This window comes from Odocoileus virginianus, chromosome 11, assembly GCF_023699985.2.
Source record: "Odocoileus virginianus isolate 20LAN1187 ecotype Illinois chromosome 11, Ovbor_1.2, whole genome shotgun sequence".
Lineage (NCBI taxonomy): Eukaryota > Metazoa > Chordata > Mammalia > Artiodactyla > Cervidae > Odocoileus > Odocoileus virginianus.
The window spans coordinates 16,211,112-16,236,769 of record NC_069684.1 but is presented as its reverse complement, the minus strand read 5'-3'; the positions used below and the strand labels follow the sequence as shown (position 1 = coordinate 16,236,769).

The window sequence follows — 25,658 nt, the reverse complement described above, 5'->3', positions numbered from 1 at the left end:
TCCCTGAATAGAAGAGCATAGCCAGTGTTGGGGAGGTGGTACCGATGGAGCTGAGATGACAGGAAACAGTGCTGATAAAGGAATGCTGCCTAGTTTCTCCTATAGTCAGCAGACAAGACTTCATGGAGGGGGCTGAACCTGTACTTGCTATGTGCATGGCAGCCTGGCACTGTTAATCACTTTACAAGAATCAATTCATTTCATTCTCTCAGCACCCCTATGAGAAGTGATCACTGTTATCCCTGTTTACAGAAGGGGAACCTGAAGCACAGAGAGATTAAATAGCTGTCCCGAGGTCACCCAGCTGATAAATGGTGGAGCCAGGATGTGGATGCAGGAAGTCTGACTCCCGACCTAGAGCTCTAACCCCCCTACTGTAAGGAGAAAACGAAGACATTAGACGATCAGATGGCAGGTTTGATTTAGGCTGTCCTGAGTTGAGATGTGTGCAGGAGGACCAGGTGACTGTGTGCAGTGGACACAGCGTCTGCCTCATTTGGTGCTCAGACCTTCTGGGGTAGACAGGGTCCTGTGTTCCTGGGCTTGCATTTTCCCCATGGGCCAGGTGTTTACATTTCTCTTTCAAAACTTCCAACAGGATTTAGTGTCATCTTCAAACTAGGGAAAGTCAGAGAAATCCTAGTATCCTTTATATCTGGTAAGGTCCCCCTTTATTGCCCTTCAGTACCGAGCAAAACTACTCGAAGGCTTTGGGTTTAATTTCAGGAGCAGAGCTCACCAGGGATATATCTATTTGTAAGGGGAGGTATCATCGTTGTCCAGTCACAAAAGCAATTGTTTTCCCACCTATAACCTTTCATGTTTTTGTCCTTGTTCTGCTCTGTTTCTAGCTTCAAGAGCTCACTTCAGCCAGGATCTTAGGGGATACAGAAAAAGTAGAAGTGATCTCTATACTCTGGAAGTTGATGCTCCTATTTGGGGAGATGAGACTAACAGTTATGAAAAACGAACACAGTAGATAGTCCATAATATTACATTATGTGGGTCAAATTTAAGCACAGTGGGCATTGGTGTTTTGGGGTTTTTTTGGTGCGCTGGGTCTTCGTTGCTGTGTGTGGACTTTCTCTAGTTGTGGTGAGCAACTAGAGAGGCTACTCTTCCTTGCGGGTGTGCAGTCTTCTCATTGCAGTGGCTTCTCTTGTTGTGAAGCACAGGCTCTAGTTGCAGCTTTGGGCTCTAGAGCACAGGCTCAGTGGATGTGCTCAGGCTTAGTTGTTCTGCAGCACGTGGAATCTTCCTGGACCAGGGCTCGAACCTGTGTCCTCTGTGTTGGCAGGTGGATTCTTACCCGTTGCGCCACCAGGGAGTCTGGCATTAGGTTTTTAAAAGTGACCTCAGAACTATAATATACTCTCTTGTTAATTATAGACATCACTAAATTTTCACTAAGCCAAACATCTTTTGTATCAGTTCAGTTCAGTTCAGTTGCTCAGTCATGTCCGACTCTTTGCGACCCCATGAATCGCAGCACGCCAGGCCTCCCTGTCCATCACAAACTCCCGGAGATTATGCAAACTCATGTCCATTGAGTTGGTGATGCCATCCAGCCATCTCATCCTCTGTCGTTCCCTTCTCCTCCTGCCCCCAACCCCTCCCAGCATCAGGGTCTTTTCCAATGAATCAACTCTTCGCATGAGGTGGCCAAAGTATTGGAGTTTCAGCTTCAGCATCAGTCCTTTCAGTGAACACCCAGGACTGATCTCCTTCAGGATGGACTTGTTGGACCTCCTTGCAGTCCAAGGGACTCTCAAGAGTCTTCTCCAACACTGCAGTTCAAAAGCATCAGTTCTTCAGCACTCAGCTTTCTTCACAGTCCAGCTCTCCCATCCATACATGACCACTGGACAAACCATAGCCTTGACTAGATGGACCTTTAGTTGGCAAAGTAATGTCTCTGCTTTTTAATATGCTGTCTAGGTTGGTCATAACTTTCCTTCCAAGGAGTAAGCATCTTTTAATTTCATAATTGTCACCAAATACTGTCTGATTATGTTTTATTTTCTTCTTCAATTGTTAGATTTTGCATGTGTGGCTTCAAATTTTTATGTCCTCCAGCTCAAAAATTAATAGTGCTTCTATAACTGATTAAATGGCAGAGGTGGGAGATGAACTAGGTAGCCTCCTGTGGAATCTAGGCTTTTAACCAGGATGCTTGATGCCTCTCATTGCCTATTTTGGGCAACTTCTTGGCTTTTTTATGCTGGTTATGAACAGGTACATTCTCTGCCAGGTGGTGAGGGATCCTTTTACCCCAAATGAGTGTTTGCTAGGTTCGTTGTCTCAGCAGAGATCTCTGTGGAAGTCATCATCCAGCTATAATCTGGACACTTCATTCAATCGCTCACATACCCATCACTTTTTAATTGAACACAAGGTGTCCAACAGAGCACTCAGTTCAGGGAAAGCAAAGACAAATGATATCTATTTCCTGTCCTAGGGGAGCTTGGTCTAGTGGGGAGGAGGTGAATGTAGTATTTGTGATGTGATTTACTAACGCCAGGGAAACAGGGGAAAACTGATCAAAACTAGAATATGAAAGGATAGTTAAACAAATCTAAAGATAATTATGTAGCTTACACTGAAACCTTTTAAGACTTAAATACTGGTCTTAGGGAAGATTCTTGCTCAACATATGAAGTTATGGAAAGAGTTAAGAATGTCCCTTTTCTCCTGACCGTATTTCAACTCGAGTAATGTATTTGACTTTGCTGGATTAGGTTCATATTCTTTCTTCTGCTGTTTTTCATCTCTGCTCTCTGAGGTTGCAGACTGCCTTGGTCATCTGTATAGATAAGCCAGGAGTCCTTTCCAGTGGTATTTTCCTAGAACATTACTCTCTTGTCTCCATCTCTCCTGTCTTTAAAATACAGTTTCCTCCTTTATAGTGTAAAGCTCTCACATTTTACATTCCTCTCATTTGCTCTGTGTTTATACACTTGTAAGCATTTTTCACAGTTCTAAACTGTGTAGGAATGGACTTTGCCCCAGAGTTTTATCATTAATTGACATTTCTTGAAGACAGGAAGGACATTGTATGTTTTCCAGACATTTCAGCAGCTCGATGGCCTCCCCAAAGAAGAAGCTCCAAGGTCTTGTTGCTGCGACCATCACGCCGATGACCGAGCATGGGTAACTATGGTTTGGGACTAAAGGGATCTCCCTCCACCATAATGACCAGAAGGTCTCTATAGTAGTAGTGGTTTGGACTCCGCAGCTTCCACCCCTACAGTGTCTCTGACCCCAGGTCAGAGAAGAGGTCTCTATATCACAGGCAATGCAGAGGGAGATGAGATAATATATGGCAGCTCACCTTCCTCCCAGTGTCTGTACCCCACAAAGCAAAAGTCTGCTTGCATTTCATCAGAGCCCTGCCCATCCCAAATAAGACCAGTGGAGTTGGGTGAGGAAAATCTCATTTTAGCAGGATTTTATATCAAGCTCTGGCCCCTAGAAGCTGTGTCTAGGCTGTGCATGGATGTGATGAAATGTCATACCCTGAAGAAAGTGGGGATGGTTTCTGCCAGATGGCCCCCTTAGGCATGTTTTACACATTCATTTCAACGTTGGTTAAATAATGGGGAGCTTGCAAAAGGGAGGTAATAACAGATGATTGCTGAAAAATTGTTACCCAAGCAAGCATTTTCCAGATGAATAGTATGGTGGTACTAGCAGAGAATGGTCATGTGCCCCGGGCATCCATGAGCAATATATAAATCCTCCCTGAACATTATCATTAACACAGTGGGGATTCATCCGCCTTCTGGATCTGTTTTTGATGTTAGAAGAAAAGCTTCTCCATTCTTCCTCTATTTAATTGCAGCCATACCTACTTTATGAAGTTATGAGTATTAAAATGAGATAATCCATGTAATAATGTTTAGCACAGGGTCAGCATGTGCTTAGGTTAATTAGTTTGAATTGCTGTTGTGGCATAAGGGATAAGTGAAAGATGACGTATTCAGTAAGCATTTAAATAAGACTTTTATGTTTTGGGTCTTCTGTTACTGAATTTTTACAAACCTTAACCCTACCCCTTTAAAGTGGATGACATTTCTTATGACATTTACTCTTTTTAATTCAGAGTTGGCCAGATACTGAAGTATCACAGTTTTCCCTTAGGTTATTGGAGTTCAAACATTTTAACTTCTAAGATTCTCAAAAAAATCACATCTTTACTAGGTCTAAGTAAAATTCCTGCTGAGATGGCATGGTTAATAGCAATTCTTTTTTGTTGTTGATGCCTCTCCATTTCCACAAGCGCTAAGAAAGACTGAAGTCAGCTCTTTCTCGATGTGTCAGCTACTTGTTGGGCAGATAAAACAGCAGTCATATGATTGCACGAGCAGACAGGATTTACTTCCTGTTATGGAGCAAGATCCTGTTTGCAAGCTCAGAACACTGCATCTGGTTGGTGCTACTTTAACCTTTTTAAGCAGATCCCTCTTAGCCTAGAAGTGGCTTCTTCAAAGTCCTGCTTGTTCATCTGGAAGCCTCAGAGTGTCACTGTGTTCTCACTCTGTCCTGCTGTTTTCCTGGGACACCAGGACCCACACATATTAGAGATAACTAAAATGACTCTGTTTTTCCGGATCCTTCTCTGTTTCCCAAATACTTCTAGCCCTGTTGCCTCCATTCACTATTTCCTCTTTTTTTCAATGAATTCTTTTCTCTTCTAGGACCTTCACTTTCCTGAAGTATGAAATAAAAATGTGTTTTTAGAAGGGCCTTGTAAGAAATTAAATAAAATGTGTGTAAGTACATGGTACACAGTAGGCATGTAAGTTTGGTCAGTTCCCTTTTCTCTCCATCTTTCTGCTCCATCAAAACATTCCTATAGCTATGAAGCAGGTTTGGAGCACCCACCAAGAGCAGGTAGATATTAACCTACTTGCCCACACGAGAATCTGTTTTTTCTGACATGTTTCTAAGAGACAGGACAGAAGGAATAGCCACATGGAATCTAACACCTAGAAATTCTGCCCCATGACCTACCAACATAGGAGTTTTCGTAACCTGGCTCTTAGAGTAAACCATGGCCTCCATAATTCAGAATGGCTGAAGATTCTTTTTTCTTCATAATTCTAGTAGTTCAACTCTGAATATAAGTTGATGTCTTAAAGTGAGGAAGTTGGCAGGAAAAAGACATGGTTAAATAGATTTTAGTTAGAGTATCTGGGTTCCTAACCCCCAGCTCTGACACCACTAACTATCTGACCCTGGGGAGCTCTATTCACCTTGTAAAAGTTCTCTTACATTTTGTAAGGAGACAAAATTCAACCACATAATCTCTAAGGCCCATTCAAATGCTAAGAGTCCGCAGTTCTCTGGTATTAGGTTATTAGGGATAGTGTGGTGATCTCCACTAAGTAAGAATTTCTGAGTACCTGCAACTCCAGTCCATCCTCCACACTGTAGTCCAATGAGTTTCCTCATAAATAAATATCATTTAATGGACATGAACTTGGGCAAATTCCGGAAGCTGGTGAGGGACAGGGAGGCCTGGTGTACTGCAGTCCATGAGGTCACAGAGTCAGACGTGACTTGACGACTGAACAACAACAAATTAGATTTACTCCTGGCTAATTCATTTCAATGTATGACAAAAACCACTGCAATGTTGTAAAGTAATTAGCCTCCAACTAATAAAAATAAATGGAAAAGAATAAAATAAAAAAAAGATTTACTCCCTAAGAATCTCTCTGAATTCCATTTTGTCTAAGCCTTGCTACTCGCCTAGTCCATGGACCATTAGCTCCAGCATCACATAGAACTTGCTAGAAATGCAGTATCCCAGGTGCTACTACATACCACTGAACTAGATGATTCTTTAGCACGTTGAAGTCTGGAATGAACTGGTCTGAAGGTTAAAGCCCAGAACCTGGGATGACGTAGGAAGTCCTTTACAGTCTACCTTTCCTACTACATTTCTTTTCCTCAAAACATCTCATCCCCTTTCTTCTCTGTGTGCCTTTACACATTTTGTATCCACTGCCTTTTTCTACCACCATCCTCTTTCTCTGCTCCATTTGAACTTGCTTATTCATCCATCAGAACCATTCCCTGGTTATTCTTCTCCAGTTTTTCCTGAAAAGAGTATTTATAGAGTCCTTCCTCTATGGCCTCATAGCACCCTGTGCCTACCTTTTCATATTATATCACAATTGTTTGTTTATGATAATTATTATAATAACTGTTTGTTACATGTGTGTTTCTACCAACAGATTTTTTTTTTTTTCTTCAATCTGGCTGTGCCGGGTCTTAGTTGTAGCGTGTGGGCTCTTCTATCTTTGTTTCAACATGTGGGCTCTTTAGTTGTGGCATATAAACTCTTATGTTGCAGCATGTGGGATCTAGTTCCCTGACCAGGGATCAAACCTGGACTCCCTTCACTTGGAGCCTGGAGTCTTAGCTACTGGACTAACCAGGGAAGTCACCCAACAGGCTTTGAGCTGCTTACCCTTATATATAGATATTTATTGGGTACCAGACACTGCATAGGGACTGAGCATATATCTTATTTATCTTTGAATCTTCAGCATTTCACACAGCATATGGTAAATTTAGTTAGCTGTAATTTCATGAGGAGAGGAAGCTAACCTTGATTGGCTGAACACTATGTATTAGTCTTCATGCGGGGCATTTTAAGGGACATATTCCATTTAAATCTTCCCAGCAACTCAGAGAGGTGTTACCTCTATTTGTGCAGTTGTTGAAACCAAGATCCTAAAGATTAATGCCTAATTGGAAAGGAAGGTCAATCTCTACCTAGCCCAATTCGTGTCTTTTTCTACAGTAGAGTGAAGGACTCTTGTTTTCCTTAGTTGCTTCAAGAAGTCACTTTTTCCACCGGGCAAGTTCACAGTCATTAGAACAGAGAGTCCATTTTAGATTGGCCAAAATGTCTGGAAAAAAGTTGTGTTTTCTCCCTCGAAGGCCCTGGACTTCCTCATGAGAATCTTTACAACACCCTTTAGTAACAACAAACCTGTTACACAGCTAGTCAAAGGGCCCAGCCCACTGGAGATGGATTTGTGTAGACTGTTGTCTTCGTAACTGTTGTGGGAGACTGAGTGACCCAGATTTCCAGAATAGGATGCTTTCCGCCTCTGGCAGGGTGAGGTCATTATAATGAGCCCCTGCATGCTCCTCTCCGAAAGGAGTTTCTAAGTAACCGGGTAGTTATTTTGCCAAAGAGGATGAGTAGCTTCCATCTGATTCTGAAAGCTGAAGTATACATGGACTAGTGTTAGAGTGAACGTGTCAGTCACTCAGTCATGTTTGACTCTGCGTGACCTCATGGACTGTAGCCTGCCAGGCTCTTGTGTTCATGGGATTCTCCAGGCAAGAATACAAGAGTGGGTTGCCATTGCCTTCTCCAAGGGATCTTCTGGACCCAGGGATCGAACCTGGGTCTCCTGCATTGAAGGCAGATTCTTTTTACCTTCTGAGGCACTAGGGAAGCCCAGGAACAAATTAGATTAAACCAAAAGAAAGCATATCAAAGTGAGTAGAGTGCCTACCAGGCCTCGGTCACCTGAAGCTCTAGAGGTTCCTCCTTGCTGAAAAGGCCAGGCCTGCTCTTGGTGTGTGAGTGTGTGGCTGTGGTGGAACTGGGGAGATGTTGAGACTTCAGTGAACGTCTGCAGGAGCCACTGTGTCTGAGCCCGTGACTCCAGCATAAGCTATTGCCCAGGGACTTTATTTCCGGTTTCCAGTCCGTGATTGGAAAGTCTCTGGGGCCTGCCAGAGGTGTTCCCTGCTTGCATGAGTAGGTGGACATCACTGGTCAAAACTAGAGCTCCTGTCCCACAGACAAAGCCCCTGCTGATGGTTCCTGCACCTCAGGACTTGTTCCAGGCGGGGAAGAGCCGACGGAAGCAGCAAGGAGCAAGTGTGTTGTAAAGGTGTGGTTCCGAGTGGTCACAAATGTCTGAAGCAGAGAGACTTCAAGAAGTTGAGCAGGTCAAGCTGACCTAAATGCAAGTCCTGAGATGAATTGTCTAAGCAGCCAACTCCCCCATCTTAGAGTCTTGCTCAGTGAGACTGAGGCCAGGATTTGACATTTGAGCAAGTGGGGCAGGGAGGGGCAGTGTTAACGATGCTGGGACATTATGGAAAGTGCCTGCTCCCCTTGCAGGCCTCTTAACTACATTAAAGCACACCTTTGCCCAAGTGGCAGCTTGGACTGGTTGTCTCTCACGCATTGTGGGCAGCGGTTGCCTAGGCATTCTTTGTTTTCATCTCTATTGTTCTGTTTCCTTTGACAAATACCCTTTGATGTCTTTTGTTTTCTATATGCCTCAGATATTTTTGTTTTTTTTAAAGGAATAATAAGATGAAAAGAATGTTAATAAGTTTAAAATTAAATTAGTATTCTCTGGCCCCACTGACAAAAATGCAAAAGTACTAGCCAACTCATATCAATACTTAGTTTTCTAATCAACCATGCATTCTGCAACATTTAACACACCCTTGCCCCACTGTTTTCCTTTGTGTTTTCATTCTCCATCCTCCCCACCTATGTTTTGATTGAGAACAGGTCACGTTATCTGATCTGTCAGTTTCTAGATTTTTAAACTCAACATGATTTTAAGGAAAAGAGCCCTTATTGCCTGAAGTATCAGATCTTTACAGGGTCAGTACTTTTCAAACTGAAAAGCGCATACAGATCATCTGGAGATCTTGTTACAGTGCAGATTCTGACCAGGAGAACTGTGTGTGGCCTGGGACTCTTCATTTCCAGCTAATATAACCAGATACTGATACCGCTGTCCCATTTTGAAAGACAAACTGATGCCGAAGTTCCTTTCCAACTGTTATTCCCCTTCAGTTTAACACTAACATATATAAATGGCTTTACACCTTCCTCTATTGTCATAAATATTAAGTGCTAAATTCTTCAATTACTAAGATTGGATGTTCTTACTTCCTAAGGAATGATTGCTTCTAGCCACACGGAAAATGTTAAGTTCTCATTTACTCACACCCCAGCCCATCACTCGTCCCCAAAAGGGCAAAAGATAATTAAGTAATTATTTTTTAAATATTACTTGTGATGCAGTTTAAATGTAAAACCTTTGTGGATAGCTAATAAGGTTTTGCTCACATCATTGAGGCACATGTGGCTGAGTAGAGAAGAAAAAAACCCAGGCATCATTCAGAGCAGGCTAAGAATTTCACAGTCTGGTTGGGTGGATTTGAATAACGATTAACAAGAGAGAGCAGTTTATAGTCACGGTGGCTCAGCTGTTAAGAATCTAACTGCCAGTGCAGGAGATGCAGGTTAGATCCCTGGGTCAGGAAGACCCCCTGGAGGAGGAAATGGCAACCCACTCCAGTATTCTTGCCTGGGAAATTCCATGGACAGAGGAGCCAGACGGGCTGCAGTCCATGGGGTTGCAAAAGAGTCAGGTACCACTTAGCGACTAAACAATAACATGGATTGAATAATCTAAAAAAGAATAAATGTGCATTCTTTTCTGATTTTTTTGTGTTTTTCAGAGAAATCAACTTTTCAGTCATTGGTCGGTATGTGGACTACCTTGTAGAGGAACAGGGAGTGAAGAATGTCTTTGGTAAGTCATCTTTAGGGATTTCTCTACATATCTCAAGCTCAGTCCTTGGAAAGCAGATTACTAGCCTGGAGGTCACAGTGTTATTGTGTTATAGATTATGGTTGAGCCTGGCTAAGCGGTATAAAATTTGTGAATTTTTAGGTTCATCAATTTTAGACCTAAAAGATGATCAAGAGATTATCTAATTTGGTAGTGTGCTTGAGATAGGCCAGAAACTGGGACCTTTTACCAGAGCACTTGCACCTATAGCAACAGACTATAAAGAGACTATAAGGGACTAAATATCGCTATGCACATGTGTGGTTGGGGCTAATTATGAGCAATAAGATACAAAAAGTCAGGAGCCAGTGGCCACTTCTGAGATGCCGGGAGCAAAAGCAGGGTGCTGTACACGATCCCTGCACACAGCACACCAAGGGAGTGGGCAGACCACCTGTGCCTCCTGCCCAATCCACGGACCACCCTCTTGTGACCCCCTTTAAGGACCGGCTCGCCACTGTGGGGAGCGAGCAAGGTGCCTGTTTCTGGTTCCTCCTCCCTCCGGCTGCAACACGAGCCGCCATAAAGCCTTGCCTGAAATTCTCATCTGGCCTCTTACCAAATTCTATTGATTAAAGAGTCCAAGGACCCAGGTCTATAGACGGAGGTCATTTTAGATCTGCAGTACCCACCATTGTCTTTGTAAGTAAACACCACTTAGGACCGCCGGGACATCCCAGTACTGGGTGGTATTGGTTTTCCTGCCATTAAACCCACATAGAGGACTTGCCTGGTGTGTTCAGAGACTTGCCTGAAACCTGGGCAGTCATCTCTGTCTCCATTTAAAACACTTACTCTTTATCCCTGAAAACAAGGACAGATTTGTAATTACAAGTCGTGCCTAACCTTCCCGGTCCTTTTGATAAGTTGAAGATGAACAAAAGACTGGGTCTGAAGGGAAAAATGGAAACATGGTACCACACCACTGGCTCCAGACTCTGTCCTCGGGTCTGTCTCCGTGTCCCTTCCTCTTGAGCAGGGATTTCTGCCCCTGCACTTGCCAGCGTTGGTGCTGGGGGAGTGACAGGCATCATCTGGTCCCCCTGACTGACTCTCTGTTTGGAACAGTGAACGGCACGACAGGAGAAGGCCTATCACTGAGCATCTCGGAGCGCTGCCGGGTCGCGGAGGAGTGGGTGACGAAGGGGAGGAACAAGTGAGTGGCTCCATCGAGATAAACACCCTTATCTGCCAGGGCAGCAGAGACCACAGCTCTATCCCAGATGACACAGCCTCCCTGCCTTCCGGCCACAAGTCTGACCCAAGGTCAGCTTGTGGGGAGAGGAGCGCCCTTCCTTTCCACGTGGAAGGGCAGCAAGACACGCCCGGCTTCCGGAGATCCCATCGGGTAACCGGAAACTGCCTCTGGTCTGTCTACCAGGCCAATCCCTCGGAGGGCGGCAGGGTTCCCTGTGCTTGGACTGAGGGGCAGAGGGTCCTGGTGATTGGCTGCTGGCCCTTCTGCGGAGCAGCTCAGCATCCTTCCTGTCTCAGGGTGGGTACTATTGCTTCCATCAGGTCTTGTCTCTGCACGTGACTCTGCGTGCTCTCTGTGGTGCTTCCTCTCATAATCTTAGGGAGCTTTCTGCGTCCTCTAAACTTCAGTGCAATGATGGATTTTTGTCATAACACTCAATTCGTGCCTTGGTAAAACCAACAGGGCTGCATTGATTCAATAAGCACATCCACGAACCAAGTTTGGTTCGTTGTCTGTTACTTTGTGTGTTATGCACTGTGCTGGCACTGGGGATATAAAACAGGATCTCTGCCTTCAGGTTGCTTACCATCCAGTGGAGATGTTAGACCCTGAAAAATAACACTGATCCTTCTGATAAATAGTGCAAACAGGGATCAGAGTGATTGACAGTGCCTTAGATTGGAGATAAGTCTCCAATCCTTAAATGGCTTTAGAGCACCTTGCATGCATGCTAAGTCACTTCAGTTGTGTCCGACTTTGCAACTCTATGGACCATGGCCTGCCAGGCTCCTCTGTCCATGGGATTCTCCAGGCAAGAATACTGGAGTGGGTTGCCGTGCCCTCCTCTAGGGGATATTCCTGACCCAGGGATCAAACCCGAGTCTCTTATATCTCCTGCATTGGCAGGTGGGTTCTTTAACACTAGCGCCACCTGGAAAGCCCTTGGAGCACTTTGGGCACTTTGAAATTGTACGCCAAATTTGATGTCCACATAGGCATTTTCTGTCAGTTTTCAGCTAATTTTCAGTCAGATCCTGGGCCCCAAACAATTAAAGACCATGGGCAGAGTGAGACGAGGAAAACTAAGGGTAAACATTAAGAAAAGCACCAGAGGAAATTCCCTAGTGTTCCAGTGGTTTAGGATGCTGCGCTTCTACTGCTGGGTTGCAGATTTGATCCCTGGTTGGGGAACTAAGATCCCATATGCCTCCCAGTGTGATCAGAAAAGAAAAGCACCAGAAATGGGGCGATAGTAAAGTGGGCACAGACAGAAAACACTCAAAAGGGTTGGAGGGAGATTAAGAGAGAGTCCTGTCACTGAAGGAAAGATGGTCTTGTAGAGCGTCCAGAGAACATGGAAATTAAGAGCAGGGCTTGGAGGCCAGACTGCTTGAGTCGGGTGCTAGCTCTGCCTCTTAGTAGCTCTGTGAGCTCAGACTGGTCTTAAACGCCCTGTGCTCTTTCTATCAAGCAGGAATGTTAATAGTACCCATCCTACAAGGTGATGATGAGGGTCCAAGCAATGCCTGACACAGTGCTAAGTATTATATAAGAATTCACTAATTATTTGCAGTGGGTGCCGTGTCCATTATAACATTTGTTTTAATAATTGTTAAATGTTGTGAGAGTCCGCAAATGGAGGATTGAGAAGGCAGGAAATGACCAGTGACCTCAGAGAGAGCAGAGCCCATCGGGTCATTGTCACAGAAGCAAGTGCAGTGAAGGTAGAATGCAGCAGGCACCTGGAAGGGGGACCAGTAAGGGTAGCTTATTCTCACACTCGAAAAACATTTGCAGGTGGGGACTTTCCTGGTGGTCCAATGGCTAAGACTCTGAACTCCCAATGCAAGGGGGCCCAGGTTCAATCCCCAGTCCAGAAACTAGATCACACAGACCACGACCAAGACCTGGCACCGAGAAATAAATTTTAAAAATACTTATTTTCAAAAATGTGTTGGGATGAAGGGAAGGAGAGATGGAATAATGGATTCGAGAGGAGGAAGCAAGATTAGAAGAAGGGTGGTTTTCTTTCTCTCAGAGTAGGAATGTCTTAAACACATTTCCATGCTGAAAGGACAGTGCCACTGGAGAAGAGATAAAGAGAGTGGAGAACCGATGCCTTTGATGGAAGATCTGGGCGGGGCTTGAAATAAAACCAAATGTAGGTAGAGTAGCTTTAGGAGACAGGTAAGAAGCTGGGAGGAACACACAGCACGGGACACAGCTAAGCACAGAGGTGAGGAGGAGGAAAAGGGAGTCTGTGTGCAGAAGTGCCTTTATCTTTGGTGTCTTGGAAGCAAGGAGCAAGGACATCTGCCAAAATTCTGGGGTAGAATTTAGAGCTTGAGGTGACAAGTCAAGACTTGGAGCAGCCTCTGCAGGGACTTGAAAAATGAAGTAAGTCATGATGGTGAGAACACTTTGGGGAGTCTTTTCCTCCTGAATTGAGAAATTACAGGTTTGTACTAAAGCCAGAGAGTCAGCAGCCTGCTGGAGAGGAGAAGGAAATGCATGATTGTTTTAACCTAAGCCAGGAGATGGGGTAGTAAAAGGTTTAAGGGAGTCATGCAGTAAAGCTGCTGGTGAGGGTAAAAAGCCAGCCACCTTTTCTCCTTTCACAAATCTTCTGTTATCCTTTGCAAATGCAGATCTGATCACAGGGCTTCCCAGTGAGATCCCATTTTACCTAAGACAGCACAAGTCAAGGATGACGGAAGGACTCAGTGCTCGGGCCTCAACGGGGATGGCATGTCTCCATCCCGTGAGAGCAGCACGTGTGTCATTCGGGGTCCCTGGAAGACTCACCAGCACGACTGAATTCACAACTGAGTTTTATTGATCCTACCCACAGAGGACCAGTCTAAGTGTGACTTCTTCCCAGGGGGCCCTGTATCACACATCCAAAGATGAACATTGGGGTCTCAGAGTAAACCTTTTTCATGGCCAAATCCCTGAGGACTTTCAAGATAGGAAAAAACTTTTCACAGAGTTCCTTTCTTGCAGGACTGATTCCTGGGTGTACTTCTTAAGGAACCTCTTTATTTTCATCTCCAACCCAAAATATCTCAGTTTTACACCTGTGTTCATGTGTACTGTCACCATCGAATGCAGTATCTCTAACAAGGCATAGGCAAAGCAAGTCCTCAAGTACTGGTTAATCTGTTATTGCTTTCAAAATTCTATTGCTTCAGTTCAGTTCAGTCGCTCAGTCATGTCTGATTCTTTGTGACCCCATGAACTGCAGCAGGCCATGCCTCCCTGTCCATCACCAACTCCCGGAGTTTACTTAAACCCATGTCCATTGATTCGATGATGCCATCCAACTAATCTTATCCTCTGTCATCCCCTTCTCCTCCTGCCTTCAATCTTTCCCAGCATCTGGGTCTTTTCAAATGAGTCAGTTCTTCACATCAGATGGCCAAAGTATTGGAGCTTCAGCTTCAATATCAGTCTGTTGCTTGGTTGAATCTTAAATTGTATTCCATGGACTTTAAAAAAAATCCCTGATCAGATTAATTTTAAGTAGAGCACGGTAGAATTCACTAGTCTTAAGAGTGAGATTAGCCAGATATTAGCTAACTGGTAAAACCGGCACAAACCAGAATAGCACAGGCCTTTGTAAACTTCAAGTTATGCAACAGAGTTTTCTGTTTTGCAGGTTGGATCAGATAGTAATTCATGTGGGAGCCTTGAGCTTGAAGGAGTCCCAAGAACTGGTATGTATGTGGGTCCATCTGGGAGAGACCACTTGAGAGGCCTCCATCTTTATGCTGGAGTTAAAGTCAGTATCATTTTTGCTAAATATTGGATGCTATGCTGGTGCATATAAGGTATAGGACCTCAGGGAAGCCAGCAGGGCTTCCTAGATTAAGTAGTTATTAGCTTCAAAATTCTGTTGTTTGGTTGAACCTTAAATTTTATTCCCTGGACATTTATTTAAATCCCTGATTAAATTAATTTTAAATAGACCTTGGTAGAATTTAGTAGTCTTAAGATTGAGGTTACTTAGGTATTAGCTAACTGCTCAAACAAGCACAAACTACAGTTCGGGCAGCCTTTCTGTGTCACTGTAAACTTCAAGTGATGCAACCGTGCTTTCTCTGTTGCAAATTTGATCAGATGTATGTATAAATATAAAGAATATATATTCAGATTCTTTTTCATTATAGATTATTATAAGATATTGAATATAGTTCCCTGTGCTTTACACTAGTCCTTGTTGTTTATCTGTTTTGTGTGAAGTAGTATGTATCTGTTAATCCAGCATGGATGGACCTAGAGAATATCATACTAAGTGAAGTAAGTCAAATGTATATGTGGAATCTAAAAGAATGATACAAATGAACTTATTTACAAAACAGAAACAAACGCACAGACAATAGAAAACAAATTCATGGTTATTTGGGGTCTTAGAATTACAATTCAGGGAGCACAGATTGCAGCAGCCACCAGAACAGTGCCCTTCTGGGAACTAAAAGGCAGGAGTTTTTAAAGGAAAACAGAAGTACACTTAGTTTCCGTAAGTTATTTGCCAAGAGCTCTGATTGGGAGGTCTATATCTTCTTTTTTTTTCCTCTGTTACAATTTATTGGCTGGTCAAGTGTGCCTCAGATATGCAGATGACACCACCCTAAGGGCAGAAAGCAAAGAGAAAGTAAAGAGCCTCTGATGAAGGTGAAAGAAGAGAGTGTAAAAACGGACTTAAAACTCAATATTCAAAAAACCAGGATCATGGCATCCAGTCCCATCACTTCATGGCAAATAAATGGGGAAAAATAGAAACAGTGACAGACTGTATTTTCTTGGGCTCTAAAATCACTGCAGACAGTGGCTTGCAACCAGGAAATTAAAAGATGCTTGCTTCCTGGAAGAAAAGCTATTACACACCTAGACAGCATGTTAAAAAGCAGACACATCACTTTGCAGACGAAGGTCCGTGTAGTCAAAGCTGTGGTTTTTCCAGTAGTCATGTATAGATGTGAGAGTTGGACCATAAAGAAGGCTGAGCGCTGAAGATGCTTTGATGCTTTCAAACTGTGGTGCTGGAGAAGACCTTGGACAACAAGGAGATCAAACCAGTCAGTCCTAAAGGAAATCAACCCTGAATGTTCATTGAAAGGACTGATGTTAAAGCTGAAGTTCCAACTCTTTAGCCACCTGATGCAAAGAGCCAATTCATTGGAAAAGACCCTGATGCTGGGAAAGATTGAAGGCAGGAGAAAGGGGCGACAGAGGATGAGATGGTTGAATGCCATCATCGACTTGAATGGAGATAAGTTTGAGCAAACTCCGGGAGATAGTGAAGGACAGGGAAGACTGCCGTGCTGCAGTCCATGGGGTCACAAAGAGTTGGACACAACTGAGCGACTAAACAAGTGTGTCTCACTTGTTATCAGTAAAAGCACATTTCTGCACAGTACCCCAAGATGCCTTTCTCAACAGATAGCTGCTGCTACTGCTTCTTTTTTTTTGTCAGCAGGGTCAGCACAGTTCACAGTTTAACAGGATGGAGCCCTAAAATGCAAAATAACATTCCTATTGACAACTCCTTCCACAAGTTTCAGATTTGCAGGATGAATAAGTTCTATAGATCTGTTACTCAACAGTGTGAATATATTTAGCAGAACTGAACTGTACACTTAAAAATAGTTAAGATGGTTTTTTTTTTTTTTTTAACCTTGCAGCTTGTATAATCTTAGTTCCCCGACCAGAGATTGAATGCAGGCCATAGCAATGAAATCCTGGAATCCTAACCATCAGGTCACCAGTGAATTCCCAGTGTTTTCAAAAGTCACAGTTTTGACAAATAAATTTTAAAATAATTAAATTTTTTTAAAAGGATTGCCCTACACGCACACCAAGGAAACCAGATCTGAAAGAGACACATGTACCCCAATGTTCATCGCAGCACTGTTTATAATAGCCAGGACATGGAAGCAACCTAGATGCCCATCAGCAGACGAATGGATAAGGAAGCTGTGGTACATAGACACCATGGAATATTACTCAGCCATTAAAAAGAATTCATTTGAATCAGTTCTAATGAGATGGATGAAACTGGAGCCCATTATACAGAGTGAAGTAAGCCAGAAAGATAAAGACCAATACAGTATACTAACACATATATATGGAATTTAGAAAGATGGTAACAATAACCCTATATGCAAGACAGAAAAAGAGACGTAGATGTATAGAACAGACTTTTGGATGCTATGGGAGAAGGCGAGGGTGGGATGACCTGAGACAACAGCATCAAAACATGTATATTATCAAGTGTGAAACAGATCGCCAGTCCAGGCTGGATGCATGAGACAAGTGCTCGGGGCTGGTGCACTGGGAAGACCCAGAGGGATGGGATGGGGAGGGAGGTGGGAGGGAGGTTCAGGATGGGGAACACATGTAAATCCATGGCTGATTCATGTCAATGTATGGCAAAAACCACTACAATATTGTAAAGTAGTTAGCCTCCAACTAATAAAAATAAATGGAAAAAAAATAATTGAAAAAAAAAAAAAGGATTGCCCTAGTGGTGCTAAGAACCAACTAAAGTTTTAAGTCTTAAGTTTGTCACACCACCACTCAACACAGCTGTGGAAATTTTCTTCTCTTACACTCTTCAGTTAGAACATAGGAACAAGAGTGCAAAGAGTTGGATCGCTCTGGGTTTAGAGGTGAGCAGGTTAGGTGGAGGAAAACTGTGGCAAGGGAAGAAGGAGTTAAAAGTTGCTAGCAGAAAAGTCAATGGTGTGGTGGTTTTGAAGCCTTTGTGAGTGGATTAAGTAAAGGAAACCCAGAGATTATTAGACTGGACTGCTGTCAGTTGACTGTTGACTGAAAAAAATGTGCAGCCAAAAAGGCAAAAATTTTATTTTAATCAGCGTACTTAACTGAGGACTCCGGCCTGGGGTACAGCCACTCAGCTAGCTCTGAGGGACTGTTCCAAAGAGGCCAGGGAAGAACCTGGATGTGGAGAAGTTTCTGGCTGAAAAAAACAAAAATAAGCCATGTAGTTGAACATCAAAAGATTTTAGCTTATCACAAAAGTACACTTCAAGTTAATTATTTTAGTGCTTTTCTTTGTATGGGAAAGTGCACGCGGGCGTATTGAAACCATTCCTTTGATATGCATATTTTTCTCCATCCTGAGTTCTCCTCAGGGCACACTGACCTGGTGGCTGCAGCAGCTGATGGCAGTTTGGCCGATACACTGTTTACTGAAATGGCAGAGATGTTCTTTGTCCACGTAACTTTGATACTCTAATTCCAAGGAGCACAATGACCTGATCTAACTCCAGCATCTTCTTGTGGGTTTTGTTTGAGTCTATGAATGCTAGGTTGCTTCAGTTGTGTCCTACTCTTTGCAACCCCATGGACTGTAGCCTGCCAGACTGCCCTGTCCATGGGATTCTCCAGGCAAAAATACTGGAGTGGGTTGCCATACCCTCCTTCAGGGGATCTTCCTGGCCCAGGGATTAAACCCATGTCTCCTGCATTGACAGGCGGATTCTTTACCACCAGCGCCACCTGGGAAGCCCTTGTTTGATTCTATTTCCTATTATTTGAATTAATTAATTAAGTTTTATTTACTTATTTGTCTATTTATTTATTTATTTTGGCCCTGACGTGGTATTTGGGATCTTAGTTCCCTTACTACAGATTGAACCCGTGCCCCCTGCAGTGGAAGCCCAGAGTCTTAACCATTGGACTGTTGGAGAAACCCCTATTAATTGAATTTAGAAATGGGATGCATACTGTATACTTGCAAAACTGCAATTCAACACTCTTAGGCAAGCCACAAGTGAAGGCATTACTAAATGATTGCTTAGTAAGCCTAGAATCAGAACTTGAAAACTTGATTTATTCTTTTTGATTTGTTGTTCTTACAATCGGTCTTTCAAGTAAGGTAGTGTAGTGGAGGAATTCTTTTTTCTCCCCCTTCTCCTTTCAATTGCTTTTTTCTCTGATAGAAGAGGTGTTAGTTGATCAGTCATGTCCGACTCTTTGAGACCCCATGGACTGTAGGTAGCCCATCAGGCTCCTCTGTCCATGACGTTGTCCAGGCAAGAACACTGGAGTGAGTAACCATTCCCTTTTCCAGGGGATCTTCCCAACCCAGGGACTGAACCTGGGTCTCGTAAATTTTAAAATATTGTCACATCATGCCATGAGAGACAGTGTTGTTCATTGGGCTCAACACTAGAATAGTATAAAGACAATCTTAACAAAAAGATTAATCCCCTGCCGTGGGATAATCTTGCCAAGGAGACAGTAATATTGGCATCTGCTTAGACATAAGTCTCCATTGGATGATGCTTGAATGGGCACTGCCATCAACTATCCATGAAGTGGTTTTTGTCCTTCCTTTTAGCCAAGGTTACCCTACTACTCTTGTCCTAAACAGTGTACTGAATGATTCAAATATATCTCATTTCAATCCTGTATTAATAAAATTCTGTCCAATGTCCTTGACTGGTCTTTAGACTGTATTCCAGTCTCTTTTTGACTCTTCTACTTTACTTCTGCAGAAAGTTAATCACATCTATTAGATACAGATATCAAAGTTAATGTGATGCCCCTTTTAGGTAATGGGGCGTGTTTCACACATCTACTGGGTACTTGCTATGTGTTCAGCACCATGGATGATCTGAACCCAAGAGTCAATAAGATCTGACATCCTACCCTCAGGGAATTAACTCTTGTTGGAGACAGTAACCATATGCAACTATCTTACAATGTGGTAGGCTTAGGTACTGTACTTGAAATAGATTTTTAAAAAAAGTTATGAGGGCTCAGCGGGAAGAAAAGTTCATTTTTTCTGAGATAATGTGAGAAAACATCAGAAGAGAAGAACTGTATCTTCTGTGATGTTTATAATCTTTCTACTTAACCTTTTTCAACTGCATTGCTGAAACCACTGTGGCATTTCCGGACAGCGTGAGGGGTTCTCCAAAGAGCTCCAGTCCTTTATGTCTCAGTGCAAGAATTCAGCAAGAGGCAAAATGATAGCTAAGAAGTGATTTAGTTGAACAGGATAAATTGTAAGCTTGTGAGGCTTACAAGAGGGTGGGTGAGAGGTTATCAGGCTATAGTTTTATAAGCAGAGGAGAAGTGGGGAGGGGGAGAAGATCTTTGTTTTTCTTGAATAGACATCATACTTCCAACATCAGTTCCTCCTTCAGGTTGGGCAGGGGAGTTTTCTTATCCCTTCATGGTCAAGCTAGGTACACAAATTATTGCTTTTCATGGGTGCAAAGAGTGTGCCCTAACTTAAGTGAGCTCACTGCGCATGGTGTAGGTCTCATGCTTGTTGTTATTCAGTCGCTCAGTCGTGTCTGACTCTTTGCTACTGTTGTAATTGTTTTATTGTTCTGGGTCATGTCTCACGCTTCTGCTGCAAAGCAAGCATGCTTGGTTTTGTGGATAAGCAAACCTGCTTTCTGGAGCAATCATTAACTTAGAGAGTTCTCCCATTTTTTGTCTGCTTACAATCCCCTAGTAGCATTAACTATTTAATCACCTGCTTTGTCCTTTTACTCTGTCTCTAACATTTCCAGTCTGTAATATAAATTTTGAAATGTAACTATTGTTATCTTTGGAGAGGAAAGTCAGTATTATCCAATGGGCTGAACACTGGAAGAGGAATGACATTTGCAAGTTTCTCTATCGGGATGAGGAACACATGTAAATCCATGGCTGATTCATGTCAATGTATGGCAAAAACCACTACAATATTGTAAAGTAATTAGCCTCCAACTAATAAAAATAAATGAAAAAAAAAAAACAGTTATAGTTTATCAAAACAAACTGCTCATGTCTCCATAGCAAGTTTTTTTTTGTAGTGACAAAACCTGCAGAAGGTTCAGGTTAAATACACAGCTCACCTCCTCCAAAGGTCTCTACTTTGCAACCTGGGATTTTCCTGGCAATGACATCATTAAACATGGCTAATTTCCCACTCTAGTGGTACATCAGCTGGCAAATTTGAAAAGCCTGTTGTTAACCTCTAGTATCTAAGTTAGAGGTGAATATAATAAATCTCTTACTCAGGATAGTTGTGATATTGTGATTTATAACAAGAAATATATTGAATTGGCCGAAAAATCATTTGGTTTTTTCCATAACATCTTATATATTTGATTTTTGTCCCATTTCTGGCACAGAGCTCCTAAAACCCTTGGAATTCCCAGAGATGAGAACAATAAAAGCGTCTCCTGTTATGTTAATGAGGTGATTTTTGGAAAGCACTTAAGGTTGGGAGCTGGTTGTCAAGAACACCAAGCAGTGCTCACTTTGGCAGCACATATACTAAAAATCGGAACGATACAGAGAAGGCTAGCATGGCCCCTGCACAAGGATGACACGCAAATTCGTGAAGCGTTCCATATTTTTGGACAATCAGAGCCGGTCTCTGCACAGGCACGGGCTCTTATTGCACTGGACACATTCCCCACCCATCTTATCTCAGAGGTACAGGAATTATGTTCTTAAGCATAAAAATCAGAAAAGCTATATTTAACCAACGTGAACAAAATAAAAACAAAAACACTGAGAAAAAAAAAAAGAACACCAAGCAAGTGAATTAAGGGGTTGGAATTTTCATTCTCAGCTCTGTCCCTGCAGGGAGGGAAAGAGGCTGGAATTTGAACCAGTCACCAATGGCCAATGATATAACCAATAATGCGAATATAGTAAAACCTCATTAAAGATACCAAAGGATGGATTTCAAAGAGCTTGTAGCTTGGTGAACATGTAGAGATTTGGGGAGGGTGGTGCACGTGCACTGGGAGACATGTGGAAGTTTTATGCCCCACCCGCCCCGTGCCCTGTGCATCTCTTTGATCTGGCTGTTCCTGAGTCATATCCTACTTTGTATATATACATAAAGTAGACAGTGGTCTACTTAGTCAGTTGTTTCTCTGATTTCTCTGAGCCACCTTAGCAAATTATCTGATCCTTAGAGGGGGTCATTGGCACCTCCAATCTACAGTCCGTAGGTCAGGAGCACAGGTGATGACATGGCATTTGAAGTGAGGGTAGTATTTCTGCCTGGAGAATCCCCATGGACAGAGGTGGCTGGCAGGCTACAGTTCATGGGGTCGCAAAGAGTCGGTCATGACTGGGCAGCTGAGCACAGGAGGCTGGTCTTATGGGGCTGAGCCCTTAACTTGAGGAAGCTGATTCCATCTCCAGATAGATAGTGTCAGAGTTGACTTGAATTGTAGGAAACCCAGTTGGTGTTTGAGAATTGCTCGTTGGTGTGAAGAAACCCCCACACTCACCCGCATTGGAAATGTGACCAATGGTCTTTCTTCTTTTAAAGGCCCAACATGCAGCAGAAATAGGAGCTGATGGCATCGCTGTCATTGCACCTTTCTTTCTCAAGCCATGGAACAAAGGTAAGTAGATAGGTCTAAACACAATGCCACACATGGCCCATTTCTTTATACCGTCATTCCAAATGCTTGTGTTTAACTCATGAAAGTAAAGTCCTATGAACTGCCATGAAAAGTCTCACGGCATGAGACTGCCGTGGCATAGTAGTTCTCTGGAATTTTCAGACTTCCTGGATCCGTAGGAGAAAAGACTCCATTAAAGGACTTTGGCTCTTTTGCCAAGTAACCTGATCAGGTCATTCACCAAGCCCGGGGTCAACCTATAGGTGCCTGTGTTTCGGTCAGGTGTCCACTTCCTGTCCAGTCAGTTGTGTAGAGTGTCAGAGTTACATGGCAAAGCATGAGACCATTTTTCTCCAAAAAAAAAAAAAGAGGAATATAAGTGATGGGTATTTTGAGACTACATGTACTATTCAAGTAAGTAAGTGGTGAACTGGAAAAAAGATTTCACAGAAATATCCATTGCTTTCAAAATATCAAGTTCTTGTTTTCTGTATGGAAACTGTGGTTTCCAAGTGTACTGAGTCCTTTTAATTCTTTTGATTAGCAAAAATACAATAAAAATTTAAAAGGATTAAAAACACAAGATGTTATTTGCATGCAGTTAAATATTTATTGGTAGAGAGAAAATAGTTGTTAATATAGATAAATAAATACTGTAATTCGGAAGTTTAGAGTGAATATTTTTTAAGTTTTTTAACATGGTTTTTAATTTTTCTTGCATAAATACTTTACACAAAAGACAAAGAAAAAATAATACATAATTTTGTCAGAAATATTTATCATAGATAGAAAATATCATCACAGCATTCAGATGAAGTATGTTGGATTCCTTCTCCCGCTATTCAGTGGCATCCAAATGTAAGCAGTCTTGCTGGATTTGTTTATCATAAATACCTATATAAACAGCAGTGAAGTTGCTGTTGAAGCTCAAATTGGATGATGTAGGAAACCCCAGTTCTTCAGTAAACCAAACTGAACTCTCTTCTGGAAAATATAAATTTCTCTCCAAAGGGGGAAGGTACCAAACTTTGGTTGAAATGTGCCATTACTTTCATGTCTTCCCATTTTGAGCAGATGTTGTTTTATCTTTTTGTTGTAGGATTTTCTCAATTACAACTTTATTCTGATCTTAATGCAAAGTCTTTGCTATTCACTGATCACACTTACCCTGCTGGGTAAGAGGAAGAGGATCCTGTTTGATGGGCTCCTGGTTTTTGTAAGAGTATTTCATGACTTCTCTTAGTACGTGGGAAGATTTGCACCAGTTTTTTTGTTAGTATTTTAGTATAGTAGGAAAGTGAACCTCTTATTTTGGCCCTTCTGGAGAGAGGAAAATAAAACTTTGCATGAAATGAATTGCAGTAGCAATCTCAGAGATAGTAAGCGTGGTCAAGAATTTTCAGCCTCCGAAATAGATGTTTGCATGTCACTCGATGGCTCTTTTCTACTGGGGAAAAGCAGTGTTTTACATTTGTTCACACCATGCCTGTCCTTTCAGATGCCCTGATTAATTTCCTAAAAGAGGTCGCTGCTGCTGCCCCTGCATTGCCATTTTACTACTATCACATTCCTGCCTTGACCGGGGTAAAGAGTAAGTACTGCTTCTTTCCATGGCTCTTTCCCTTCACTTTTCACATCGTACCCTATTTCACTAACAAACTCCCACACTCCACCCCATCCCACCCCACCCCATGTCACGAAAGCCTCAGACTGTAGACTAAGATAGTTCCAACTGCTCCAAAATCAGTCACTCATCAAAAATAAGTCAGCCTGGGACTGCCCTGGTGGTCCGGTGGTTGAGAATCTGCCTTCTAAAGCCGGGGATGTGGGTTCGGTCCCTGTTTAGGGAATTAAGAGCCAACATGCCACTGGGCAACTAAGCCTGTGCACTGCAGCTAGAGTCTGGGTGCCGCAATACCCAGCGCAGCTGGAAAAAAAGAAATGTCAGTCCTCCTCAGTCATCGACACTACCTTATAATGGAACATTTTAAGTATGAGAGACAAGTTGACCCCTAGGCACTTCTAGTAGACACCTGTGTCTGTGTCACACACCGCTCCTTCTTATATGGGAAGATATAGCCTACAAATCCCACTAGGACAATTGCCTTTGTACCCTACCCCGTCCTCGGTGCCTGGCACACAAGAAGCTACTCTGATCTCTTCTCACTTTTCTTCTAGCTTTTCTGTCATCGTTATCGTACTTCTCCTGCGTGAAGATTGTTAGATGAAATTTCTTAGGAGGTTATTTTTAAAATGCTGCTCCTCTTAACTTCCTTAAAAGAAAATACTGAAGTTGAGCTTTATATATATGCATCTATTGTTCAAGGAACAGAAGATTTAGATCTGTAATTTGACAAGTACAGATGAACGAGGAGGCAAGGGCAAGTGATTGTATTCAATTGGCAGCCAGCTGCAGCTGAGAGCAGCTCCTGGCAGCTCCGTGCAGACGTGTGGGGCTCGATGGGATGTCCTCTGATACTTCCCGAGGGCGTGCAGGTGAACAAGACATTTATTGTTTTGAACAGTTCGTGCTGAGGAGTTGTTGGATGGGATTCAGGATAAGATCCCCAGCTTCCAAGGGCTGAAATTCAGTGACACAGATCTCTTAGACTTTGGGCAGTGTGTGGATCAGAATCGCCAGCGACAGTTTGCTTTCCTTTTTGGGGTGGATGAGGTAAGTCACCTCCTGGCATGTCCTAGCTGGTTAGTTTCCCTCCCAAACAATTGATGTAGCTGCTTATATAGTAGCAACTCTTCTCCTTTTTCATCATAGTAATTATGTCCTTTGCTTCTGTTTTTTTTTTTTAATATATTTTAAATTTTTATTTGCTATTTATACTCAATAAAACTGAAAAAAGTCTACCATAGCCTCATGATGAGGCTTTTGCCATAATCTGTTAGAAGCAAGTTATTGGTCCCACCCACTCTCAAGGAAAGGGACTTATTCAGGGGGTAACACTAACAAACAGAGATCAGCTAGGCCATCTTAGAATTCTGTCCATTATAATGAAATAATTCAATAGGTTACTGAACAGTACTTGTATTATTGGCTAACAGCAATTTGGATGTCACTCTCTAGCATGGGGAACTAGGGTAATGGGGAGAAAACTGCTTTATGTGACTATTCCTTGCAAACACTGCACAAATTTATTGATAAAAGTTATAAGAATATATAGTAAAAAAAACTGTCATTAAGCAGAAGTTGAATGTAATTATGTAGAGTATGTTCAATGATGTTTATATTTTACATATAAAATATATATTTTATATATATGTATATATTTTTATCTGTCAAAACATAATGGAAGAAAATCTTTGTTTCTGATCAGCAACTGTTAAGTGCTCTGGTGATGGGAGCAACTGGAGCGGTGGGCAGGTAAGCAGGACTCGTTTTCCCCAATAATTATAACTGTAAAATCCCCCCCAGAG

General features: G+C 42.5%; 1 protein-coding gene and 1 non-coding gene across 4 annotated transcripts in view; both read left to right on the top strand.

Annotated features, from left to right (window-relative positions):
* NPL (N-acetylneuraminate pyruvate lyase) overlaps positions 1 to 25,658 on the top strand; it is a 40,549-nt gene that overhangs the window by 2,408 nt on the left and 12,483 nt on the right. For 2 of the 3 annotated variants that reach the window (XM_020898451.2, XM_020898452.2), the window contains exons 2-9: positions 3,067 to 3,150; positions 9,523 to 9,596; positions 10,704 to 10,791; positions 14,492 to 14,549; positions 22,154 to 22,229; positions 23,728 to 23,820; positions 24,755 to 24,903; positions 25,559 to 25,605. In XM_020898451.2, coding sequence (XP_020754110.1) covers positions 3,083 to 3,150; positions 9,523 to 9,596; positions 10,704 to 10,791; positions 14,492 to 14,549; positions 22,154 to 22,229; positions 23,728 to 23,820; positions 24,755 to 24,903; positions 25,559 to 25,605 — 653 coding nt within the window. In that variant the 5' untranslated portion in view covers positions 3,067 to 3,082. The remainder of the gene's footprint in view (positions 1 to 3,066; positions 3,151 to 9,522; positions 9,597 to 10,703; positions 10,792 to 14,491; positions 14,550 to 22,153; positions 22,230 to 23,727; positions 23,821 to 24,754; positions 24,904 to 25,558; positions 25,606 to 25,658) is intronic. The other variant, XM_070473965.1, reaches the window with a different exon arrangement.
* On the top strand, positions 21,115 to 21,222 carry LOC139037633 (U6 spliceosomal RNA). Its single transcript, XR_011490508.1, has one exon. It is a non-coding gene; the product is annotated as a U6 spliceosomal RNA (small nuclear RNA).